At 37.9% G+C, this 24,653-nt stretch overlaps 1 protein-coding gene across 1 annotated transcript in view; it reads right to left on the bottom strand.

Annotated features, from left to right (window-relative positions):
• The window catches only part of SLC1A3 (solute carrier family 1 member 3), a 70,211-nt gene extending 58,757 nt beyond the window's left edge, over nt 1–11,454 (bottom strand). Inside the window, exons 1-2 of the mRNA XM_071580804.1 lie at nt 11,277–11,454; nt 9,431–9,700 (exon numbers count right to left, since the gene is read on the bottom strand). Of these exons, the coding sequence (XP_071436905.1) occupies nt 9,431–9,611 (181 nt within the window). The 5' untranslated portion in view covers nt 9,612–9,700; nt 11,277–11,454. The remainder of the gene's footprint in view (nt 1–9,430; nt 9,701–11,276) is intronic.
• Between the last annotated feature and the right edge of the window lie 13,199 nt (nt 11,455–24,653).

Raw genomic sequence — 24,653 nt, 5'->3', positions numbered from 1 at the left:
ATTTGGCTTTGTGTTTTTAATTCCAGCTTAGACATACACTACAAACAGTTCATTGTAGGCCAGACTGTCTTGATATGTGGTTTCACACCATTATTAGCAGGACATTCAAATTATGCATTCTTATCTCTATGGAGCTAGCTGAACTTTTAATTCCTACAAAACCACCTGTTAATTTAACTTAGTGCTGCTATTCTAAATTTGTAACTGACATGTTTGCCACTGAGGATTAAGTATTTTATTGAATCAAGATATGTGTATGCCAGAACTAGTTGGATCACAGAACACAGCACGTGGCAGAATTCGTTAAAAAAGACTTCAAAGAATCTTTTTTATCCAGTAGTGTGCTGAGACATGCAAGCACCCTGAATAGACTGAGAAGAAGCAATTCCTGTTGTAGAATACAAGACTTTTGTCGTATCAGGTGTAATCCTTTGTTTATATTTGACTTGTCATTCAGTGAATTCTTTCCATAAGGAAATCAGGTCCATGGCTGAAATTCCTGGAATCAGGTTAGCATCTTCTTAAAAGGATAGCTAGGATGCTTTCAGCCCCCAGTTGTTTGATTTTGTTACTTGAGCCACTTCATCTCTAAAAATCTCAGTATGACAGTGAAATTATTCGTAGCTAGAACCCTCCATCTATTTAGTTTATTAGCCAGCAGCCTCTTCCAACACATGAACTTCCAAAAGTGTTTTATTTCAGTCAATTAAAAAGAGGTATCATGCCTAACTTCTTGTGAGCTAACTCACAATTATTAATTTAGATGTAGCCTCCATATAGGTTGTGACACCTCTCTTCTTGCTGTTAGGTGTTACTGAGAGTGGTAAAATTTCCCTATCTTAAAGGTCACAAAAATGGCAAAGGGAAACTTGCACCTGGCACAATACTTAATTACTCAGTAAGTACCTGAGTCCAAGCTGTGACCTTTGAAGTCCCTCCAGATAAAAAAAGCTTAGCTCTGAGAATCTATAAAGTTAGCAGGCACTCTCCATTTGGTTTGGAAGACTCCTCACTATTCTGCTTGTGCTTTTCTCAGAACTGCCATGACCTAAACATCTATTTGTCTAATTCCAGTCTGAGTCCTGAAGGACTAGAAACTGAACACAACGGGCACATACAGAATGCATATAATCATCTGGACTAGGGATGCCCTGTGTCCTGTTCTTGCTGAAAGGCTCATTCACTGCCTGGGGCTCCCTGTCACAGCCGAGTGTTTTAGCCACTAGGTTAAAACATGATGCTGCCTTTTGCTCTCTTGGCACATGTATTTGTCTTTAGACCCTTTGCATTTCCTCCTACCTGGTAACAAAACATTGAAAGGAATGGAGGAATTGCATACTCCTGTAACTTGCCTTTTGAAAGGAAAAGAATAACTCAGCTCCTCAGGTGCTGCTGACACCATTCCCAAGGTGAGGGCTCCCGTGCTCCTGGATCTTCAGTGAGTGAAAATATCTGGCATGGTCCTGACTCACTCAGAAAGGAGTGGGAGTAGGAATGCAAATCTGTGTTTGTTTGTTTGTTTGTTTGTCTGTGTGTTTTTCTCCTGCAAGTTTTAGGCAGTTGCATGCTTAGGCTGTGGACTTGTGGGGTTACCCTTTAGGTCAAGTCTCCCAGCTCTAGATCACGCACTAAAAGGACACACAGCTCTGATATCTGGATTCCATACGCAGCTTCCTTTGCTTATATTTCAGGTTTTTGAAGGCCTAGGTTGCATATCCGTGTCTCTTTAATGTATGTACTTCCAAGTCAAAATTACTGTAAAAGACATCGAAATATATGCAGTAGCCTCATTTATCAACCACCTTCGGTAAGGACTCCCAGAAATTCCTGAGTAATGGCCCTGCAATACAAAGGCAATTCTACTATTTTTTTTACTTTTAGCCCTTGTGCATGGCAAAATCAGAGCATTTACTAGAGTCAGTTTGAGGGACTAGATTATGTTTCATTGTAAATAATGTTTAGGATTTGAGCCTAATCTTTTATAGACTTTTAAAAAAATAAATCGATTTTCAATTATGCCAAGTTGCAATAAATGGTAAAAGACAAGCACACACTTAGTAACTCTCAAGCTGATTTTCATTTATAATCTTCTATCCATGCCAAAATATGTATGTGCATGTAAAATTTCAAGCAAGATAACGTATTTTTTCAATGTAAGGAACTGAAAAAGAATTTAAAAGATGAATATAACTGGTGTTAAAAGAAAAAACATCGAAGAACAACCACAAGATATGAGTAGCACTAGTGATTTTTTACTGTTCTGATTTTCCTGTTATCCTTCTGGTTTTCTTTGCCTCTTTTATGGCTTTTAATTATTTTCCTGTTGTACAGTTAATCAGACCTATTATTTTACTCTTTTATTTAAAAAGGTCTTATAAAACCTATCATCAAAGGAAATTTCTCTTGTATGGGTTTTAAAAGGTTACACACCCTGTGGCTTCATTGTATTGATTGAAAGTACAAACAGTATCTGTACAGCTTCAACCTTGATGGGCTGATGTAAAAAATGGAACAATCCAGCACTTAGTAAAATTTCTCTGGAATAATTACTAGTCTTTCTTTCACTATTTTCCATAGGTTCTTCCCTACTTCATTCCATGTATTTCTGTTGTATCCATGAATAATTTAAAACTCATTGGTAAGCAGCCTAGATATTCTTTAAGACACCTTGTAGGCACCATAGCATGTTCTTTGAAAAACACAATTGGAGAAACTGGTTTAGAGGGAAGAAATCTCTCAGCTTCTTACTGTAATTTTTAACATCACTTGCATTGCCCTATTGCTCTAAAGCTCCAGATTAAACTGAACATTAATATGCTGTGAGAGAAATATATTAAACAATATGCTAAATCCCAAAGAATTATAGAAACATAAAAGTTGGAAAAGGCCTCTAAGATCAAGTCCAGCCATCAACCTGACACTGCCAACTCCACCCCTAAACCATATCCCCCGGGAGCCACACCTATACATCTTTTAAGTACTTTCAGGGATAGTGACTGCACTACCTTCCTGGGCAGCCTGTTCCAATGCTTGAAAACTCTTTCAGTGAAGAATTTTTTCCTGATATCTAATCTAAACCTCCACTGGTGCTACTTGAGGCCTCTTCTTGTTCTGTCGCTGGTTCTCTGGGAAAAGAGGCTGACCCACACCCGGCTGCACCCTCCCTTCACGTGGTTGTGGAGAGTGATAAGGTCTCCCCTGAGCATCCTCTTCTCAGACTGAACACCCCCAGCTCCCTCGGCTGTGCACCATCAGACATGTGCTCCAGACCCTTCTCCAGCTTGTCTGTCTCCAGACATGCTCCAGCACCTCAATGTCTGGCTTATTGGAAGTTTTCTTACTGTAAGATTACTGAGTTGTAATTTAAAATGGAATTAAATACAAAATCCAAAGGAAATGCACAATAAATGAAAATAATTGGGAGGATGGACAGAGGATACACAACAACTAATGTGACTACATGGATTATTTTATAGAGCTGGTGGTTCCAAAACATCTGATTTTCTTTTAACAAGGCATGAAAACTAGAAGTCAGTATCTCTCTGCTACTGATCTAGAAGTCTATGTTGTGGGACAAATTATCACAATCCTTGCATGTATCTCACTTTTTTTTAGCAGCCTTATTAACATCTAGAAGATCTAAAGCATTTGGTTTCTTCTCTTTAATTTTGAATTTATTTGTATAGTTTTTCAAATGCACTTTATTTTGATTCACCTAAAAAGATACGTATTTTATAAAAAACATTTTTTTTCATTTGGTATCACAATCCCTGGACACCTGGTTATTTCAAGCAGCTGTGTGAGAGAAGCCAAATGAATGAAAGTTTCAGGAATTCATAAAAAACTCAACTGCCATCTTCAGCCACACCTTCATTGTGGCCAACCCAAAAGCATTTTAGTGCTGATGACAGCTCATTCCAGCTTTACAACAGCCAGAGTGCTGGTGATGATCTGCGTTAAACACTCACTCAGCATACAAACCATTGGCACCTCGCTTGTCATTCTGTGCTGCTTTGCAGTCACCACAGCAATTACAGTCTATGCCTACTGAAAAATGGAAAGGATTGACAAGCCCCAGTAGTAGTCTATTTCATGATGAAATGTTTTTTTCAGACCCGTTCGATGCTCAGCTCCAAAGTTTTTTTCTTGGAGGTGACCACTGTTTCAGCTGTAACATTTGCTGATAGCAGCATGGCCATACTACAGTGGCATTCAGAGAATTTTCTTGTAAAACCTCTGAGAAACCACATCCTAAGTGTCTTGTGCAGTTATTGCCCTGCATTTCACCCAGAATAGTCTTCAAATATGGTTTATAAGAAGAAATATTACATAAATAAGTTCTAGAGAGAATTTTAAATTATCAACTGCCTCTTCACAAGCTGTATGAAGAAAGAAGTGAGTGGATAGTGTTCTGGACCATTCTATGACCACTCAGACATACCACTTTCAAGCACCACTTTGCAATTTGACAGTTCAAAGCAAATAGGATAGAAGTAAGTCTATGTCTAGTACACTTTGTATCGTTTATTGCATATATGCACAGATGCTCTCTCCTGAGAGCTTAACTGGGATTCACAAAGTAGGGAAGTTTATTGTTGCTACTCTGTGCCCTGTATGGCAGTCCAAAAAGCAGTGGTTTCATTTCAGTAACACATTCAGAGTGAATGGTAAGAAATGTGGATTGTGATATTAACATAATTTTATTTTGCAAGTATCTGTTAAACTAGAGTACTGCTCATATTTCACAGTCTGTCTTTTATGACTGGCTTCTCAAATAGCTGAATTAAAGTTCTTTGTATTTCTATGCTTTTTTCTCCCTTCTGAAAAGAATAACCTCTTTTGAAATTTTAAGTGTCACTCTGAGTTTTATGGTGTCTGTTTATGAAGGTTCTTCCCCAAAACAATAACTATTTTATACTTAAAAAATAAATAAGGTTTTGATTAGCAAACTTTTCAGAGTATTAGGAAGCTTTTGTCACTCAGTGAGGAATCAACTGTGCTAGGCAGGTGCTTTAGGAGAGCTCTGGGACAGAGTCAGCCCCTGAGTTCAGTGTAAAAAGAATTAATATCTCCTTAGCTGCACCCAAACTATCCCAATTTTCTTACATGTATCTTATTATTTTCTTTGGTAATACATTTCTCTCTTCATGTTTTAACATACTCTGTCACCTAAAACTCGAGTTCCACAGCTGTTTCTTCTTTAGTGATGGATTTTTGCTTTGTTCTCATGGAAATGTTACCAAGGCTGCCTTAGGCATTGTCTCAGTGTTCAATGTCAATGTATAATGGGGTCAAATACCCTTCTCTGGGTATGTCAGCTTCAGCCTTAAGTGAATACAGAGCATTTGTCAAAAGCAGAAAAGATGATGCTTTAACACACAAGAGACTGTCCTTTCTGTGGGCATTGTCCAGGATTTTGTCTACCTGTGTATTACAGACTTCCAACTCTTAGATCTCATTTTCAACTATTGTTTCAGACAGTAGTGTTGCAGAGACAGGAGAATCTGCTCCTCTGCACAACTTTTTCCTGTTAAGATATTGTAAGGGTTTTGTGAATCATGAAGGATCACTTGCAAACTTTATTAAACATTTTGCTTTCCTTCAGGGACAAGCGACATTGGCAATACCTTCATTTCTCCTGTCTTTCAACTAGATTTTTCTTTTTTTGTGAAGGCATTGGAAAGCTTTGGAATCTTCCACACTGTTCATGGTGTTGCAGAACAGATGTTGTATGGGCTTACCTACATTTCACATCTATTGTGAGATTGTTGGCAATTACATGAGCCTGGTTTTAGTGACACGGACAGTCCTGCATTCCCTTCAGTGGACAGGTAGTCAGAAAACTGAACTGGAGCCACCTCTGCCGCCTCTGAGTGTCCCACTGGACAACTGCAATATATAACTCTGGCAGTGCAGAAGATTTTAGCTAACAAATTGGAGCCATAATGCCTTAGTAACTATGTAGAAACTGCTTTTTGTAATACTTGCTTCACAACCTGCCTCTACATCACTGAGCCCTTCAATTCATACAGTGTTTCCCTTTGAACAGCCTGGAAGATCTTTGCTCAGCAGCTCTCTGTGTCCGGGGCTTTCCTTCAGTACACGTTCGGAATCCATAGGAGATTCTCTGGCATTTAGGAGCCCTGCCAGAGTAAAGTCTGGATTCCAGTGGCATTTTTTGGAAAATGGGAGGTAAACAGCAAAGAATTAAGACAGTCTGATAAAGGAAGGGTATCTGAAAGAAGGCATTTTGGGGACAGTATGATGATTTGAAGGAGCGTGGGAGAGAGGGCACTGCCTGAGACTTTGCCAGTAATTTGGCTAGCACTTCAAAGACTTCCTGCAGATTTTCCATGAGCCACCATGTTCCCGTTCCCTAGCCTACCTTAAATTGCTCCTGGTCATCCTGACGTTCTCAATTTACCAGTGGCCGGCTTCCCAAATATGCCTCACATAATTGTTCTCATCTACTGGGTCTTGACAGATTGACTGCAGGAAACTAATTTAGTATCTCTTTAAGTGTAGAAGAAGAATTTTGAAAGACTTCATCATCACTCACTTATTGACTCTGCTTTTCTCAAAGTTTCTCAAAGGCCTTGAAAGAAGTTCAAATTTCACTAAAATCAGTAACAATGATACGTGCTACACAGACCCTAACTATGCAGAAGGTCAAGTCAGAAGGACCTTCCATGAGGTTTTTGAGAAACAGAGAACAGGGCTAAGTAGTTCTCAACATGAATTGTAACTTCTCACAACTTCATCATAGGTTTTTGAATGAAGAATTGACTTGATATTGTAGCAGCTAAAGAATTCAGTTTAGAGTCAGAGTAAAAGCAGAAATTAGTGTAAATGGCTGTATTTCATATTATTATGTGAATGCCAGAAACACTCTACTCTGCAAAGTATTTGTATGCAACATGAAGAACTGCATGTTGTAGCTACCCTCCTCATAACAAAGTGTAAGTTTCCAGACATAAACTCAAGTGCCTGTTATAAACTACAGTCCTGAAAATGAGCTAAGATCCTATGCACTTACCTCTACCAGCATCAATCCTGTTCAGCAAAGAAATAGGAAATGCTCTGTTAAAAGAGGCTTTTTCATGTCAATCCCTTGATAAAAGAGATGTGAAAGAAATGTCTCTGAAGGAATGTTGCTCTCTCTAAACATTTGCTGCTATTAGGCTCTATGAAAACTGCTGGATTGACAGCCCTAAAAACTGTCATCTGTTCAAATTACAGAGCTTTAACCATAATTTCTTGTAAATGTTTCAGTCTAGGCCTGACTACAGTTTGGTTTCCATGTAGACTCACATCCAAGCATCTCTGAGAGAGCCAGTAGTGCTAACTGGTGGGTTACTTCTGCAATGTTGATTACTGTCTGCTAGGAGAGGATCAAGCCCACCATCTCATTTTCCACAGATAACCAAACAACTGAGTGATGATAGTAACTTAGTCCTTGCCAGACTAGACAGATGGAGTTCAATAACTGAGTGTTTTCCAAACTCTTTAGCCAACTGTTCTGTACTTCTGAATATTTCAACAACAGCAAAAAACTCAAAAGCCCCACATCCTACCTTTTTAAGAGCTAGTAACTATGATCTTACCATTCCAGTCATACATAGGGACTGCAAAACTACACCACAAATAACAAATATGAGAAAAATTTTGAGCATTCCATCACAGTAACAAGAAGACTTTCTCCCCTTGTGTTATGCAGGATATGTCTATAGGTTAGTGAGCAGAACTGAAGCAGCCAGCTCATCCCAGGCTGCACATTTTCATTAGTTCTCCAGCTTGTGTTCAAGCCCTATTGATACTCTGCCATTGCTGTAGGTGCCAGTGGAGCTGAGGACAGATCATCATTAGTCATGTAAAGCTAATTGGAACACGTAATAACAGCAAAAACACTTGTCTGGTCTACATTTCATTTTACACATTGACAAATCCATGGGAGCCACACTGGGGGGGTGGAGGACAGTTAAAAAATGGCTAAAACACCTTGGTCATAGGCAGTACAGAAAGGTGACAGTCAAAGAACTGTGTTCTTCAAGGTTGGACAGTGTTTCAAAAAATGCATAACTTGTTCTGCCTTTCCTGACCACTGTGGATAAAATGACTAATTTTTTAAGTCCTGATATTAATGGGGCTTTTACATTGAGAAAATTCTTAAGAATTAAAGACATTTATGATCAAATGCTGTTGATAAACATGAGAGACTGATAGCACTGTTACTGCAACAAAATGCTTTATTTTACCAATAAGCAAATTAATATGTGTCCCAGAAAAATACGATCAAACCTGAAATTAAAATAACACTGCAGATGTGGCATCAAACAAAAACAATGGTAAAGCCCTAGAATTTCAGTTCCTAAAAGAGTTGCAGAAACACAGCAAGAAGATTTATGTAGAATGGTACTATGAGGGACAGTAGGGCCTGCCTAGAAATAAGATATATATACCTTTATGTTTAGGTTCTAACTTTTGCTTTTTCATCATCAGGAGCAGGTTCACTATTTTACATTTTAAAGTAATAAGAAAATAAAAGTGAAAGTTTTACAAGAAAGCCACAAAGATCTTGCTCACCCCGTAAAGAAGGGTTATTTCATGAAACATATGGTGCCATTTAGAAAAATCTCTAGCTAGAGAAAAATTACCAAAACTGATCATGTAATCATATTAAGAAAAATTAGTTTGAAAACCTGCACGTTTTTCGTAGAAGATTCTCATGTTAATTTCAAAGTATGAAGCAATATTTTAAATTTACATTTTGGTGCATTCCACATCTAAACACTGTTTGATGTTCTGGATTCTTCTCCATATACTCTTAAAAGGCATTTAATCAGGTGCTATCTTTCACTCCTTTGAATAAGGAACATTGCATTATTGCCCCAATTACACCTGAAAGATACATGCGTGAGATTGTGAGTGGCTGAGAGAGAACCAACTTGTACTTAGGTTTGATTAGTTTACATTTACCAAGGGAAAACTGAAAAGACTGAGGCTGTATCATATGCCTTTGCTTACAAATGTCTCTTCATTTTGTTCACTCAGAATTTTTGTTTGCATTGCAAAGTGTTAATTCTTAGATAGGTTAGGTAAATAAAGTTTCAGCCTGAGCATTTTGCTGTAGAAAAAGATATAAGGAAGGTATTCAATTCAGCTATTATATCTGACTCACTAAAAGAGGAATCCACAAAACAGCTGTTTAGGGTTTTTTTCACCCAAATTCTTCATAGAAATAGCTAAAATAATTAAATAACTCTTCCTTAAACTTCAAAATGCAGCTGTCAAATCCAAAACTCTCCAAGTCAGAACATTCTTATCAGTGCAAAAGAATTTGGGAACACTTTTGTAATGCAAATCACACAGGCACATCGTCATTGTCAAATGCATTGGCGAACAGAATATTCCTATTGAACAAGTTACTCACCAAAAATCACAGCAACAACGGTGAAGAGCACAAAGGCATTCCTCATTAAATAACTTTTAACATCGTCCTTTGTTATGCTCTGCACTTTATTTTTTGCCGAAAGTGTACGTTTCCGGACTCCTTGTTGAATGCGTTCCATCCTACTTCCAGGTTTTGGATCTTCTCTGTTACCTTCAGTCATTTATCTTGCAGAAAGTTTTCTAATTAACTTCTGTCAATATCCTTTCAGAAAACTGGAAGACTCTTTGAAGTGGGAGGTAGTGGAGAAACCTGCAAGACAAGAAATATCAAACGTTGCAGTAAGATTTTAGAGGAATGATTAGCCTTACATTTACATGGAAGCAAATATTCTTCATGCTTATGTGAAACTTGTATTGTTTGTAATGCCTAAGCTGTTGATTGCAGTGTTTGATAAAATCAAATGCATGTCCCACGACTTCAAAATTGACTTGAATTGCTGTCATGCTGTAAACCCCAGTGGTAACTTCTTTTTCTTAGCATTTTCTAAGGTGACATACTAATGTAACATCAGTACACCTCATAAAAACGTCACGTGTTATGCTGTTTAAAACTATCTTTCAGACTTCCTTTTAACCTGTTATAGGGCCCTTACTATTTCAAAAAAATCTAGCTCATCTTCACATTAACCATTAGAGAGAAATATTTTGCTTAAATGTTTTTAAATGGTTGAATGCTTTGGCTCAGTTCCTCCCTTTCACATGGCAAAAGGCAGCAGGAATAGTTTATCTCTCAACCACTGTTTAGAAGATATGACTTTGACATTTTTATGTTAATAACATTCATCTTTTATCTGTATAAACTATCACGAGCACATCTGTAAAACATCAGAAGTAATATCCCACTTGTCACTTCAGACTCACATTGCAGAGTAATGCTCAGTTTGGCCTGATAGCAATTATGGGCATATATCACAGAATCAGGTTATACCAAACTAGAAAGGACCCATCAGGATCAGAGAATCCAAATCCTGGCCCTGCACAGGACAACCCAAGAATCACACCATGTCTGATTTTAAGAAATCACACAGATAATTACCCTTAATAAGTTTTAGTATTAAAAGTTTTTCATTGAGACATTGTATTTTATATTAAATTATGGGTGGTGGCTGGGTGTGCATTTAATTACACAGCACACTCAAAGGTGTTTTCCACACTGAGAATCCCGTTTTCTGAAGTCTTAGTTAAAACACTGGCATGTTTTTAAGAAGAAATTCGACAATAGAAAATGGATAGAGTGAGGAGCTTTTGCTGAAATCTCTCTCCATGTATAACTAGTTCAATTCTAACATTTTACTTTTTAATAAATCAAGGGCCTAAATACCTTTTTTAAATATAAATATATGGGGGTTTCAACCCTCATGTTTTAAAAGAAATTTCATGTTGCAAGTTTATTTTGATGGCATTTGATCAGAACTTCGGCCATGTGTTTCAAGATTGGCACTTTAATGCAATATCCTTCCTCAATTTTAACAGTATACTATAAGCTTTGCTTCTTTTAAGAGTGGAAACACTCTGAGACTGAGCTAGATATTTAAATCAGTTAACATTCTACCTTGGACGCGAGTACTGTGTGCAAGCAGGATTTTTTTCACAACAGTTAGTGTAAATATTTTGTAAAAAATTAAAATAATACTACTAATAAAGAATCCTTCACAGACTTTTCTTCCCAGGACGTTTAACGCAGCTAATCTGTCCTGGGTAACATGAAAATCGAGAGAGTACGAGTGCAGTGAAAAGGATCACTACACTGAGTAAGATATAAACGCAGAGAGTGCAAAACGCAGAGTTCCCAGTTAAACCCGCGCCGAAGGACGGGGTGGACTCACCTCGCAGACTTTGCGTCCCCTACGAGCGCGGTGGTGGCGGAACAAACGGGGGCTTCCCGGCGGAGACCGCGGGGTTGCGGAGCTGGGCGAGCAGGGTAAAGCTGGCACTCCGCATGTGCTCAGGATGTTCGGCAACCTACTATCACTGCAATTAAGGAAAGGGGAGGAGACTGTGAGCACAGCGCTGGGGGGGAAAAAACCCGCAACCCACAAAAACCCAACCCACACCAAACCACATATCAGCACAGAGAGGGGAAAGCTGAGCTTCTGGAATATTGATTAGTCTTGGCACAGTGAAAGCGGGGTCCCTTTCTTTGTTTTTCCTTTTAGACCACTTTCACGCTTTGTCAATTCAGCTTCGTTAGAAATGCAAAATCAGGATCCGGGAAGAGCTGAAGGATCGCACACACACAGAGGGGAGGCTGGAGCGCTTCTTCATTAGACATTCCAGACTGGGTATCTGAAAAGCCTAAACATAATTATATAACGCTCTTTCTGTGGTTTTTGAAATAAACAATAAAGTACACGAGCATGCTACTTTCTCCCAAAAAGAGGCACAGTGTGAGGCTATCACGTTTTTTCAAATTCTTCCGGACAACTACTCAAGATCCAGTCTGTCCAAGGTGGTGAACCAGACCTATCTTTCAGAAGCAACTGCAGCATTATCAAGGATAGAAAAAACCATAATCTACTATAATTCTTTGTATGTTTCTTGCAGATAATCAGAACACACGGCAAGACTTGCCTTTTGTTTGGCGATTTAAACTCACTGGTAGTAAGTCCCCATTCAGCCAGCTTCAATATCAGACAATGAATGGCAAGGGGAAAAAAACCCATAAAACACCCACTTTTGAGAAATAAATGGCCTTCAGATTTTCTAGCATTTTGAAGTGGGTACTGTTGAAAAGTTACTTGCTGGGGGGAGCCAGGGGAATCCCTAAAGAACTTTCCTTTTAGAGGAACTCTCCTTGGAAATGTTGGTGTATTTAGGTTACAATATTCCATAATTATATTTGTGTATCTTTAATGAGTTTTAAGTGTATTTCCTTATGAGATAAATGCTGTATATCGAAATTTATAGAAATTTATGCTGAATACATAATTTATCTATATATTGCTCTATCAAGGTTTGGTTTTAGATGATGTTGACTTTTAAATTCTTCTCCTGAAAAGTCATTTAAAGTGTACAGAAAAGCACTTATATACCAGATACACAAAGAGCAGTTAGGTACAAAATAAAATTAGGAATAGATTTACTTCCACACAGTCACAGTTAGGGTTTTGCTAAAGTGTTTTCTAATTTGAATGTGATTGAAATAATGATGTGGAGAAAAATAATCTTACAATTATTCCAAACTTGCTCATGATCAGTGTAGGTTTGAGATTTAACTGTGTATTGTCAAATCCTGATCTTTGGCATCTGACTCAAGAAAGAAAGTGAGCATCCAAAAGAACTTATTAATTTGACTTTAAAAAAAAATCAAGGAAAGATGTTGACATCTTGTGTTGCAAACACAGAAACACATGCTGTATTTTCTTTCACCTGGCAGAATATTTTTTTTAGCAGTTTTAAAATATTTTCACCATTTTATCTGTGGATGGGAACTGACCTTTTAACTAACCTTTGTCAAAGATGTTTATCAGCAGGGGATTTGATGAATATCTCCATTTTGGCCAGCTGAATGTGAAAATGTATCTTCTGTCTCATTAAGTGAGGTAGTGAAAGTTATTATGTTGCTTTATTGAAAACAGTGGAAGGAGATAGTGTGGTGTAATTTATATACTTGCACATGCACTACACACATCAAAAAAGACATAGGTTATGCTGTGTTAGCAAATACGAAGACCTGCCAGAAGAGATCTGCAGATCCATAGTTGGTTCTGAGTGCACAACATTGGCATAACATGCACTGCAGCGGTTTACATGGGGTTACTTCTGTTAGACACATAATTAGGTGAAGCTAAAATAATTGTAACAGAGTAGTAACGGGGTTATTAGTTCCCACAGTTTTTCCCCGCCTTTGGAGGGGGGCGGGGGGCCTTGGGCAGGCAGGTGAACCAGGCCAGACTGTGAGTCCCCAATTCCCAGCCAGTAGGAAGAGGGTCTTTTCTTTCTGGGTTTGTCTCTCAGACCAGAGAGAGACGCACACGATTCGGCTGAATGTGTTAAATAGAAGTTTAGTTTTGCTTTGACGACTTTGTTCCCTCTAAATTTAATTGGTAAGCGTGAGCATTTCGCACACTTCTAACCTTGTTTTGTGGCCCTAACACCTTTTAGTGCTTAGACTGTATGGTCTGGTTTTGTTTTTCCTCAGCAAGTCCAGCTGACACCTGCTAGGACCACACCATGAGTTTAATCAACACATGTTGCTCTTGGGCACTCTTAGGAGGAAGCTTCCCCTACTGGTTTCACTGAACTTCAGTTTATCTTTGATATGTTGCAAAATAATTGGTCAAGCTCAGTTACAAACAAAGTGATAAAATGTTCTGTTAATGGTAAAGATTAAATGTTTTTAGAAATTGCTACCATTCCATTCAAAGAACAGCTCAAAAGCAAAGTGATTTGCCGGAATGACTAGCAGTACTGGCCAATCTAATCAGCAGCACTCAGCTATTCAGCGACCTGTTTCTATGTTTCTATTTAGTGTCCCGTTGCAGTCTAACATTGCTCACTCAAGACAGACAACAAATCCTCTTGGTCATTTTGTTCCTGCATTTTGAGGCCTTGAGCTGTGAGAATAAATGTGATTTTATGCCTTTGAACTCTGTCACTTGGCAGTCGGAAGTTACACACAAAAACGCGGCATTCCTTTTCTGCTCTCTGAAAATTCCCAGCATAGAAACACGAACCTCTAGTATCTCCACTCAGCATCATAGGCTGTCTGGGCCTTAACACACACTGTATGTCTGACTGCAACTGAATAGACAACCTTGTTTCCTTTCAGCACAGGGAGTCAGATCACCACTTACTCTTGGGAGAAGGGGGAAGGGAAATGAAGTTATACTAGCAGAGGATGTGGCTCGTGAACTTTTCCCCTAACTGTCTTATCAGGCATGTGAATGTCTGTATGTACAATGGGGCGATTCTCACCAAAGAATAGGGAAAGGTTGTCTAGGAAGGATGGGGGATAGGATGGGACTGTGTCATTGTAAGAAATCTAATGGGATCTTGTTGGTAGCTGATAGCATTTCAGATGCAAACGGCTCTAGTATGGCCTCACGGGCTTTCCCACAGCCAGTGGCAGCCACTGAAATGGGCGCCGAGGGAGGGACGGGTTCATTTGAAAAGTTAATACAGCATTGTGGCCAGTTACAAAGGAGAGTGGCATTGGAGCCAGAAATTTGCTACCCCCTGTCGCTCAGGTCCCTCTTGGTTTCCTCTTCCTGATGTTTTGTTGGGGTTTTTTTCCAAAAAAAACCCCAAAATCTTTTCTCGCATCAGCTGCTAAACTTCAGTAGCCTGTGAATTGACAGAGCTGCTGGGAGTGCCCTGAGGAAGCACTGGCTGAGAGCGCACGCTGTCATGGGTACTTTAAATCGTAACCTCCAATCGCTGCCTTGCACGGTGGCAGCAGAGCAATGATCCCACATAGGTCGTGCTATGGGATAATAGCACCATTTGCGAATGTTCCACTGGCTGAACTGTTTTATGTCTTAATTCTCTGACTGGTTGTTGAAGAAGCCCATTCCTTGGATCTTTTGTTGTTGTTTATACTGGCTATTCTTTAAACAACGTGCAGGTTTGTGCAGGCTTAACACTAGCACATGTGCTAGTCTGTACAGATAGAGTCTCAGATTATTTTTTCCTTTTTCATTGCTTTTTTTTTCTTTGACACAATCTCCTTACACAAAGCAAAGGCAAATGAGTGAGAAACAGGACTAAAGGGAAATACACACTTCTCAATTAGAATATATTATCTGCTTAAAGCATATTTCATAAAACATTTGCTTTGACTTGACATCTTTGTCCGTGTTTATTTTTATAATGAAACAATGGTTTATCAGCTGTTTAATATATCCTAGTTTGTTGTTAGTGTAGCAAGTAAAATAAATACAAAGAAAACCACTCATTTCTATGAAGTTCATTTAAGAAACTAATTTATTTGGAGCAGTATGCTAATGTGACTCTTTAAATAGACATTTACTACTATGGAATCATAATTACTGTAATCAAGACACACAAAAATCTTTTGTAAAAATAATTATAATTTAAAAGCACGCAGCTCAAAGTTGCTGCTATAATAATGACTATAATAGCAACTGTTTAGCATTTGGACATTTTTTTGGCAGGAGGGCTTTGCATTGTTTATTGTGAGAAAGAAACAGGCTCTGAGAAAACATGCAAATTTTCAGCAAAGGAAAAAGCAGCATCAGGTTTGCAAAACACAGTAGTAGAAAGTCTTGTCATTTCTATCTCCTTAGTCCACATAGAATTGGATGACTTAAGGTAATTAGGTGCTTTTGGAGGCACTCCGTTTAATATATCATGAAAGATCTCAAAATATCTGCTTCATAGTATTTGAGGCATCCAGACACTCAGGCTGTGTGGTGGTCAGCATTTATTTTCTTGCTGTGTTTCTTGTTTGAAATTCCTTTCTCTGTTGGGATCCACAGTTCACAGAACTCATTGGTGATCGGCAATTTGCTTAAAATGGGCACTGTCCCTTTAGTATTTATTACTTATTGTTCTTCTTGAAAAGTGTTCTTCTTCAAATGCCTGTCTTCATATCTATAGAAAAGTTAACCATTAGATAGGGTGAATAAGTAGGTTTCAAAAAAAGATGGCAAATCACCGGTGTGATATATTGCCCCAATTTTTTCTGTTCAGGAGGATATGACTATTATTGTTGTACAAACGAAATTCAGATTACTGTAATTAAAATGTAATAAAAATTAAGAAAAAATATGTTGAGTCCATGCTTTAAAACTGTCTTTCTATTGTGAGATAAAGGATTGCTACACTGTACATTGTTTTTATTTAAAGTTCTGTGCCATACAATGAAAGCTCTTCTGACATAATTATAAATGCATCTATAGAAAGAAAACAAACAGTAGCCTTTTCATTCAGGTGAGAAATCATTAAGAGAGAGATTTGTAAATCTAGTATTTCAGTATTTTATCCATATCTTATCCTCCATTTACAAATTCATTATACAATGCAGATCAAGTTTGCTTTTGGTGGAGTCACTTACTGCATCCATTCTGCTCCCATCTAAACCTTTATCTCAAGAGAAGTTAATTTGCTGTCCTTGTCCCCACTTGTCCTCTTCTCCTTGGTAGACCAACTCTCCCCATGCTTTTGCAGCTTCACTGCTCTCCTTCTCCCTTCACTTCCATTACATTTTCTCCATTTTAACTCCTTAGCCCACCACTGCTTTCCTTTGAGTCAGAGGAAAATTATTCAGGACAGTCTTTGTTTTCATTTGAATTGGTGAATCCAGGTTTTGAGGATTTTTTTCAGATCTTGGCCCTATTTGATTCTTAGACACCTATTCCAAACTATCCCTTATTTTATGAACTTTCTCTGTATAGCCTGTAATACTCCTTTTTTCTCTGTTGCCATGTTGTCTTCTCCCTTTTCTTGTCCTGCTATCCTGTTCTTTTTCTTTAGATCACTTTATCTTTTCATCTTTAGCTTTTACTTGTGTTTTTTCTTACACCAGCACAGAGTGGTTTGGGAAATGGGATTGAAGGTCTTGCTTCATACCAGCATGTGCCATGGAAGAGTTTGTATTACAATTGTGTAGCCGAGAATGTCTCTATAGACAGTGGATGTGCACTTACATACTTAGGCTGAAAACTAGCTGGAAAGCCCTCCCTCCTCCAACTAAGCAATGATAGAGTGTGAACGATGGAACAGATTTCTGTTTTAAACAGCAAGGATGTCAGCTCTTCCCCTCCAAACAAGGATGTCTCTTCTGCTTACAGACTGCATGCAGAAAGGAATTATTTTTAATTAATTTGTTAAACCAAAGGGAATGTTGGAGTGAATAGCCAGATACCTTTCAAAACAAAAACACTGAAGCCGAAATAAGGGGAAATAAGAGACAATATGTTTGAAGTGCTGCTTTATACAAGTCTTTCACATGGCTCCAAAACCGTCTGTATTTCTTCCAGTTATGTCTACCACTTAGTGTTAACTTCAGAATTGTGATGTATTGGTTGCTTTACTCAGCCACGCTGTGAATGGCTCCCATTCACCACAAGTCCCAGCTCACTCCATATGCAGGCAAAACTCCCAGTGAAGACAATGGGAGTCCAGGTCCCCTGACTCACATTCTGCTCAGGCAAAACTCCCATTGTTCAGTGATTGCTTTGCTCAATGCGCAGTGATTCAGAAGTGCTGAATAGGACCCAGTCAGCTGTACTTTGATATTAATTTCCTGATGATTCATTATTTCTGTAAAATCATTATAAATTTCTCTGTAGAACTATCCGGGGATTTCGGTTTAGCCCAAATGCTATAAACACATCACCTATGAGAATGTGCTATCTTGGGAAAAGTATCCCTAAAACAATATTTCCTCTGAGATCTGAATACTTCTCAAAAAGTATTTGTTATTCTTAACTTCCTCTTAGCTCAGAACTATGAAAGTATTTAATTCTTTGACCAAGTTCCTAATTAGTTATTAAAGAGAGAATTCTAGTGATTCAATAACAAAATAAGAGAATAAAATGAGAGGTGAAAGAAATGAGATGATCACATTCAGTTACTTTTGTCATGTTGTAGTCAAACACCTTAAAATGAGTTATGTGAATTTTGTAAAATCGCAAGTTATTAAAATCTATGGTGGTTCAGTAAGGAAATGAAACTCAGAACTCCTCTGCACACAAAACGTAGAACACTTGAAATCTCATTTGAACTGTAGGAATAATAATTTACTCTGATTGACTGATGTGAATACCATGAAAATCAAATGTTTCAGCTCAGATTAAAATTTTTAATTTTCTATTTTCCCTATTTTATTGGTGATGTGTGAAAAAGTTAATTTCATTTTTCCTTATACCTAAAGATATAATGTAGCATAAAATAAATGTGAAATGGTACTAATTTCACTTCCCACTAATTCTGCTGTTGTGAATTGTAGAATGGTGTACTACAGAATCATGCTTTAGATAGATATGAAAAATAACCCTGAATGTACTTAATTTGTATTAGCAGAAACTCCAAGGGCTATCTCTAACAATAAGTCCCACCTTCTGCAGTTAACTCACTGCTTCATAGGATGTGGGAGCAGTGATCCAGAAAGTGCAGCTTTTTGCCTACCACAGAACTTTCCTTGGTTTACATTGAAAATGTAGATATTTAGTGCAAGCCTCTCAAAGCCTCAAAAAGGACAGCATATTGAGGGAGTCATGAATCACAAAATTTATGTTTCAAATGAATATATTAATGGGCAATTTATTAAATATTAATCTTTAGATATTCTTGAAAAAGCATTTTGCCTGGTAATCTGATATGGAGATCATCTAGGTGCCAGATTTCTGTCACCAGTGGTTTTGCTTTCCTCTGGATTCTTGTATCATTTTAGACATAGTAGTCATAAAAAATATCCCAACACTCTTCATCCTATCTCATGGGCTCTCTGCTGATGATTCTTTTCATTGTAGGGTTTTTACTTACTTTTAGCAGCTTTTTAAAGTGTGTGTGTGTGGGGGGAGCGGGGGGTTGTTGGTTTGGGGGGGGTTTTGTTTTTTTTTTCTTTTTTTTTTTTTTGGTACAGAGGTAATATTTTCCTACCAGACTCTTATGTTGGCTATTGTGGTTGATTCAGGGTAAAGATGACAGGCCTTTTTCCCATCCCAAAGATTGGTTTTCTTAAGTTTCTTCAAGGAGGCCTTACACAATAATCCCCTGAATTTCCATCCAAGTTTGAAAAGTAAACTCAGAATTCTTTTTTCTTCTGTGTTGGACTGTTTTCTGAACTATTGCCCTCTGAAGTCACGTTGGTAAATGTAAAAGAACTTACCAAATTTCTTTTCATAAGTTATCTGTGTGCTGTAGCCTACATAGTATTCTTTTGTCATTGTGGTTATGTAGATTACAGTAAAAAGCTGCCTGACTAGGTGCACAAGAGATCTTTTAACTTCCTCTTGAAATTTTAATCTTTAAAAAAATTATTTCTAAACTGCTTTCTAGAGGAAGGTTTCAGCTCTGGATTTCCGAGCACCGTTAGAACCATTTACAGTTCTGTTCATTTTCTGAGTGCTGCAGGTGAGAGTCCTGAACAAGGAACGTATATACTTAGTTCCTGCAGTGAAGCATTAGGTCATGACAATACAGATAAGAGTCCTGAACTAGGAACATATTTAGTTCTTGAAGGAGGGCATCAGGTCATGATAATACCTGCTCCCAGTCTCACCATCTCAGAACTGTTCCCTTCATTTTGGTACTTTTAACATAGTACAATATAATAGGATATACATACACATCACAGATGAGGTCTCTGAGAATTAATAGTAATCCTCATAATATAATTTTTGCTACAACTTCTCTCTCTTTTTTTTATTTGTTTAGTTTTTTTTTTAATACGAAAAATAAGTATAAACTTTCAGTTATTTTTAGTTATTTAATTATGACTTCCAGCAGGTGCCAATGACTCAGAGAGTTAGAATGTTCTCAGGCAACATTTAATAATCATAAAAATTAGGAGAAACAGTCCGTTATTGTAGTATAGCTGAAGCAACATCTTTCTACAGTGTGATGTGAAGATCCCTTGTAGACAAAAGCTTATCATTTTAGTTGGCATTATTGTAAGTCAGCATCTTTGACTGTCTTGAAAGCTGCGTGTTTTGAAAAGCTGTCACTGTGGAGGACCATGTGAAAATTCTGCTTAGGAGCTGATTTTTATCTTGTTCAGAATATATTCTGCGTTCTGAGATAACATGTTAAGGTATCCATCAAGTGCTTTGGTTATTTAAGAAAAAAAAGACTTCTACTCTCAGAGATATTCTGTATGTGGTCATTTGATCTCATTACTTACCAGAAACTGTCCACATAAAAGAGAACTTTGCCTTTTATGAGCTTAAGAGTTACATCTGCTTTTTGAATGAATCCTTGACCAACAAGTGAGATTACTGGAATATAACCTGAGCTGCAAAGTCATCTATAAATTGTTTAGGAAGTTTCCTATTTCAGAACTCCTTGTTGCTTTGTAACTTCAAGCAAATCACAAAAGGAACCAATAAACATCAGAGGCAGATAACAATAAAAGACAGGGAGGTGCAACTGGAAGGAGAAAGGTGGTCAGAGTTGAAGGAAGATGACCCTTTGGAAGAGCTGTGGTCTTTGGTGGTCTGAGGTGTAGGATACGAATATTTCCAGAAAAGCAAAAGAGGGATTTGCATGTTTACATGCACCTCTTTATGATTATTAACTCTTGAGTGAAATATCAGTGAAATCTTGATGCTGTCACAGAGAACAAACCTCAACTTGAATATTCAGATAAGAAATATGTTAATCTTAAAACTGTTCTCCTCCTGTTAAGATCTTTGAAGTCTTTCACTTTCTGAACAGGAATGTTAGTTCTACCACAGAGCAGAGAAAGCAGACACAGTTTTACTTGGAATTAATGAGAGCAGCCAGACCTGAGGAGTTTATATCCTGCTATACTAGTAATATACTTCTGTTCCTGAATTTGTTCACAAATAGTCTCATCTTGCAGATAGGAAAACATTAACTTCTCCCTGTAGGTACTCCTGCATTTTGACATTGTAAATTCTAATAAGACTGAAACAGTTATGTTATTAGAAAATCTTAATATTGAGATACTTTTACTATACATATACTCAGAAAATTTTGGGAGAGATTGTTCCAAATAGCTACAGCACCACTTCTAAACCAGACATTCTCCTGAGAAAAAGATCCCAAAGCTTTCACTTTCAGTGTGTTAATCCATCACCAATTATATTACACACATGTGAAACTTGAGGGAGAAATCTCTCAGATGCATTTTTGCAACCTCATTAATGTCATTTTGCCTTTCCTCCTTAGGCTTGCCTTTCCCTTTTGTTCACAAATGTGGTGATGAGTGAAATCTGTATGAATGTGCAATGACTTTGCACAGTTAAAGTGGTTTTGTTTTCATATTCTTCATTGTTTTCTTGATAAATCTGCACTTTGATCTTGAAGCTGACTTACCCTGGCACAATTCTCATTCCAGTGGTGCCTGTGGATTCTTTGTGAATGAAGAGTAATAAGTTGAGTCTCCAAGCACATGAAAATATGAGAGTTGTGATTCAGGTAAACTATAGAAATTTGCTGGTTTGGTCCCAGAAAAACATGAAGCCTCTGGGCAACCTCAGAGAAAATAGACTACATTTCACACAGTTTGCAGTAAGAGCTATGAATTCCTTCCAAGTGCTATTGTGTAGAAATTTCATATGAAATTTAGGTGCAAGTTTACTGAAAGAGTGAAAATGGATTGAAACAGTTATCTCAGTATTTCTCATGATATTGTCTGTAAAAATTAAAAAATTGAGCAAACAGAACAACTTCAGAAAAATATTTATTTTCCTCAGATCTGTTTCAAATTAAAGTTCTAATTAAACTGTAACTGAAAACAGGCAATTTGGATTATTAGAATTTCACAGACATTTTAAGTAAATTTCTATTCCAGAATTTACTTTGTCTGTAACCTGCTCAGTGTCAAGGAATTGGTGACTGGCAGCTGGGAGAGCCATTTCCCTTAAACATTGCAGCGCAAGGGTACACTTTCAATTCACTTTGATAACAGAAAGTGATTTGAGATACACCATAATGAGAAAATAAAAACTGAAAAGGCAGTAAGAAAAAACTGGATGTTCTTAAACTAGATTTCTCCTCATAGAATCTTTTTCAACTTGAAAAAATATTCCTGTCAGCTGTTGTGGATTTAGAAATGCCTAAGTTTTGAGGGAAAAGGCACATTTTTACTCAGAGCATTTGCACTACAGTAATAAATACAGCTTATACCTATGGCATGATATGGTCATGTTGCTTCTTATTTTTTGTTCCATATTTGTGTTTGGAAAGGTTGATATGTTGGCACAGTGGGAATCTCATGTTTGCCCTCCAGCCATACATACTTCTGTGTCACACAGGCAGCCACTGGGAGCTCCCTGGTACCTTGCCAAAAACCTCAATCCTGCAATCAAGAGCAATATTTTCTTCACAGACAAGAGGTAATTCAGTCTCTGCGCATGTTTGGTTTGGTTCTAGTGTGATGAGCAATTTAGAAAAAGCTCTTTGTATAGTTGCATGGTGATTTCATAACTCCATATGAACAGTGGAGTCAAGAAGCTCACAGGGTTTTGTGTTCCAGGTACTTTGCCATCATGACTGTGATACCTTCAAATTCTGCACATTGAAAAATCTATATTTGACTGTGTATATTAGAAGGTTTGGTTTCTGACTATAGGGCCAGCTTACATTAAGCTGCAAGCAACTACAGGGTCCTGGGTGCAGTAAAGTGTGTTCACAGATTCGGAGAGTGTAAGGGATGGATTCATTGGGCTAAGACTGACATACAGGGAGACTAAGGACAAGGAGGTTTTTTAAAAGAAAAAGAAGAAAGGTACCTTCATTTGCATATGGATTTAATATCTGATGACAAATATTGGAGAGCCTCAGCAGACTAAGCCCAGCCTGATGATGCCTTGTTGGGATGGACTGACAACAGTGGCAGATAAAGCATCTCTGAGAATCCAGATAGCACACAGGTCCCCAGAGCCTTTTGTGTCTCCTAAGCACAGAAAAGGGACAGCCTGTGCCCTGGAGGGCTTTCTGTCTGAAGACATGGACTGAGGCAGGTTGTACTAAGCAAATCAGCTTGCTGGGGAATCGGCTCTGCTGTCACATTTGTAAGGAATGCACTCTCTGTCTTTTCCTCCGAGTCTGGAGATGAGGGAGGAAGTAGCTATAAAAGGAATACTGGGATGGGAAACAGCCACAAAACCTTTATAGCTGGAAGTTTTCCAGGAGCTCGAAGTCTTACTGAGGGTTTTGGTGAAAGATAAAGATATGTCTGATTATTTATTGCAGTTTTAAAAGGCAGGTTCTTCAAACCACAGTATTATGATGGAAGGAATTTTAATTGTGTTTAGCATTGTGTTGATATAAGGAAAAAAAAGAAGACAATATAAGCATCTCATAGCAACAGGTATTATTTATGGTGTCAATATTTTCTCAATTTCATTAATTGTAAATTAGTCTGGATGCACACTGCTTTGAATTGTTAGGTTTTATTCAGGAACTAGACACACATATGAGCTTCCCATTGAATCCTGTGAATTTGATTCAGTTTGACTGAACTATTTTAGGAGGTGCTTGCAGAAAAGCCCTGCTGGCAGGGGAGAATTTGCGGTTAACACCACAAGGGGTGCACCAGTGAGTAGCCAAAGATGAATACCAGTTGCAGGGGTTTGAGCCAACACAACTGCAGCTAGAAAAGATGCATAGCCCATGTGTGCCTTAAAGTAAATAAATTCTTCTACTATACCAGCAGATATCTCCAGTGGAGCATCCAGGTCAGCAAGGAACATGAGGAAAAAGAAACACCAAAAGAACAGAACAGTCTCCTCGCCTGCCCAGTGGTACAAATGACAAAGTTTGGCTCAGACATACACTGGTCCTGCCTCTATGTCTTCCAGGCAGGGTTCAACATCTTTATGGAGTCACAGAGACTAAAAAGCTGGGAGGAATCTGGCTGGTGTTTGTACTGTGCAAGATTTTAAGATCAAGTGGCTGTACTGCTAGGGTTCAAAACTGATCTCTCTTCTGGATTCTGCCATGTTAAACTATTGAATAAAGATCACTCCCCCAGTGTTTCATGGAGAGACATATTTCAAGTACAGTTTACTAATCTGTAAGAGGCTCAGCACGGCTAGAGATAAATGAAATGCTAACAATATTTTTTTATTCTTTGAGTTTTTGATGTCTTATTGATATTATGGAAAAAGTACTTAACTGCAGTATTTGTGATATTGTCTTTAATTTTTAATATTAAAGACAATTTAATTTCCTTTTGCTTAGTTCCTCCTATACAAACACAGTAACTTATATTTTATGATGGTGACTCTAACAAATGCATGTGAAGTGTCCTCATCTTTGTTAAAGAGTCACGATTGAGTGTCATCATTCTTTCTTTTTTCACAGCTGTGATGTTTGGACAGCTGCAGAGAACGTTTTGGTTCCATTGATAGGTTTGCACACCATCTCCACCTGCATTAGCCTCCAGGGCTGACTGTAAAATGCTTATATATAGCAATTAAGCAGACAGGGCATGCAAAAGCCGTAATAATAAACTCTGTTGACCTCTCTGGATGGTGCATCTTTGATCATTTTATCTTGATTTTCTCAACAGCTCTTTTCTCAGAGTTGTTTTTTCTTGGCTCTTC

This window comes from Pithys albifrons, chromosome Z (assembly GCF_047495875.1).
Source record: "Pithys albifrons albifrons isolate INPA30051 chromosome Z, PitAlb_v1, whole genome shotgun sequence".
Classification (NCBI taxonomy): Eukaryota; Metazoa; Chordata; class Aves; order Passeriformes; family Thamnophilidae; genus Pithys; species Pithys albifrons.
Note: the sequence above shows the minus strand (reverse complement) of the source record. Positions and strands in the feature narration are given on the sequence as shown.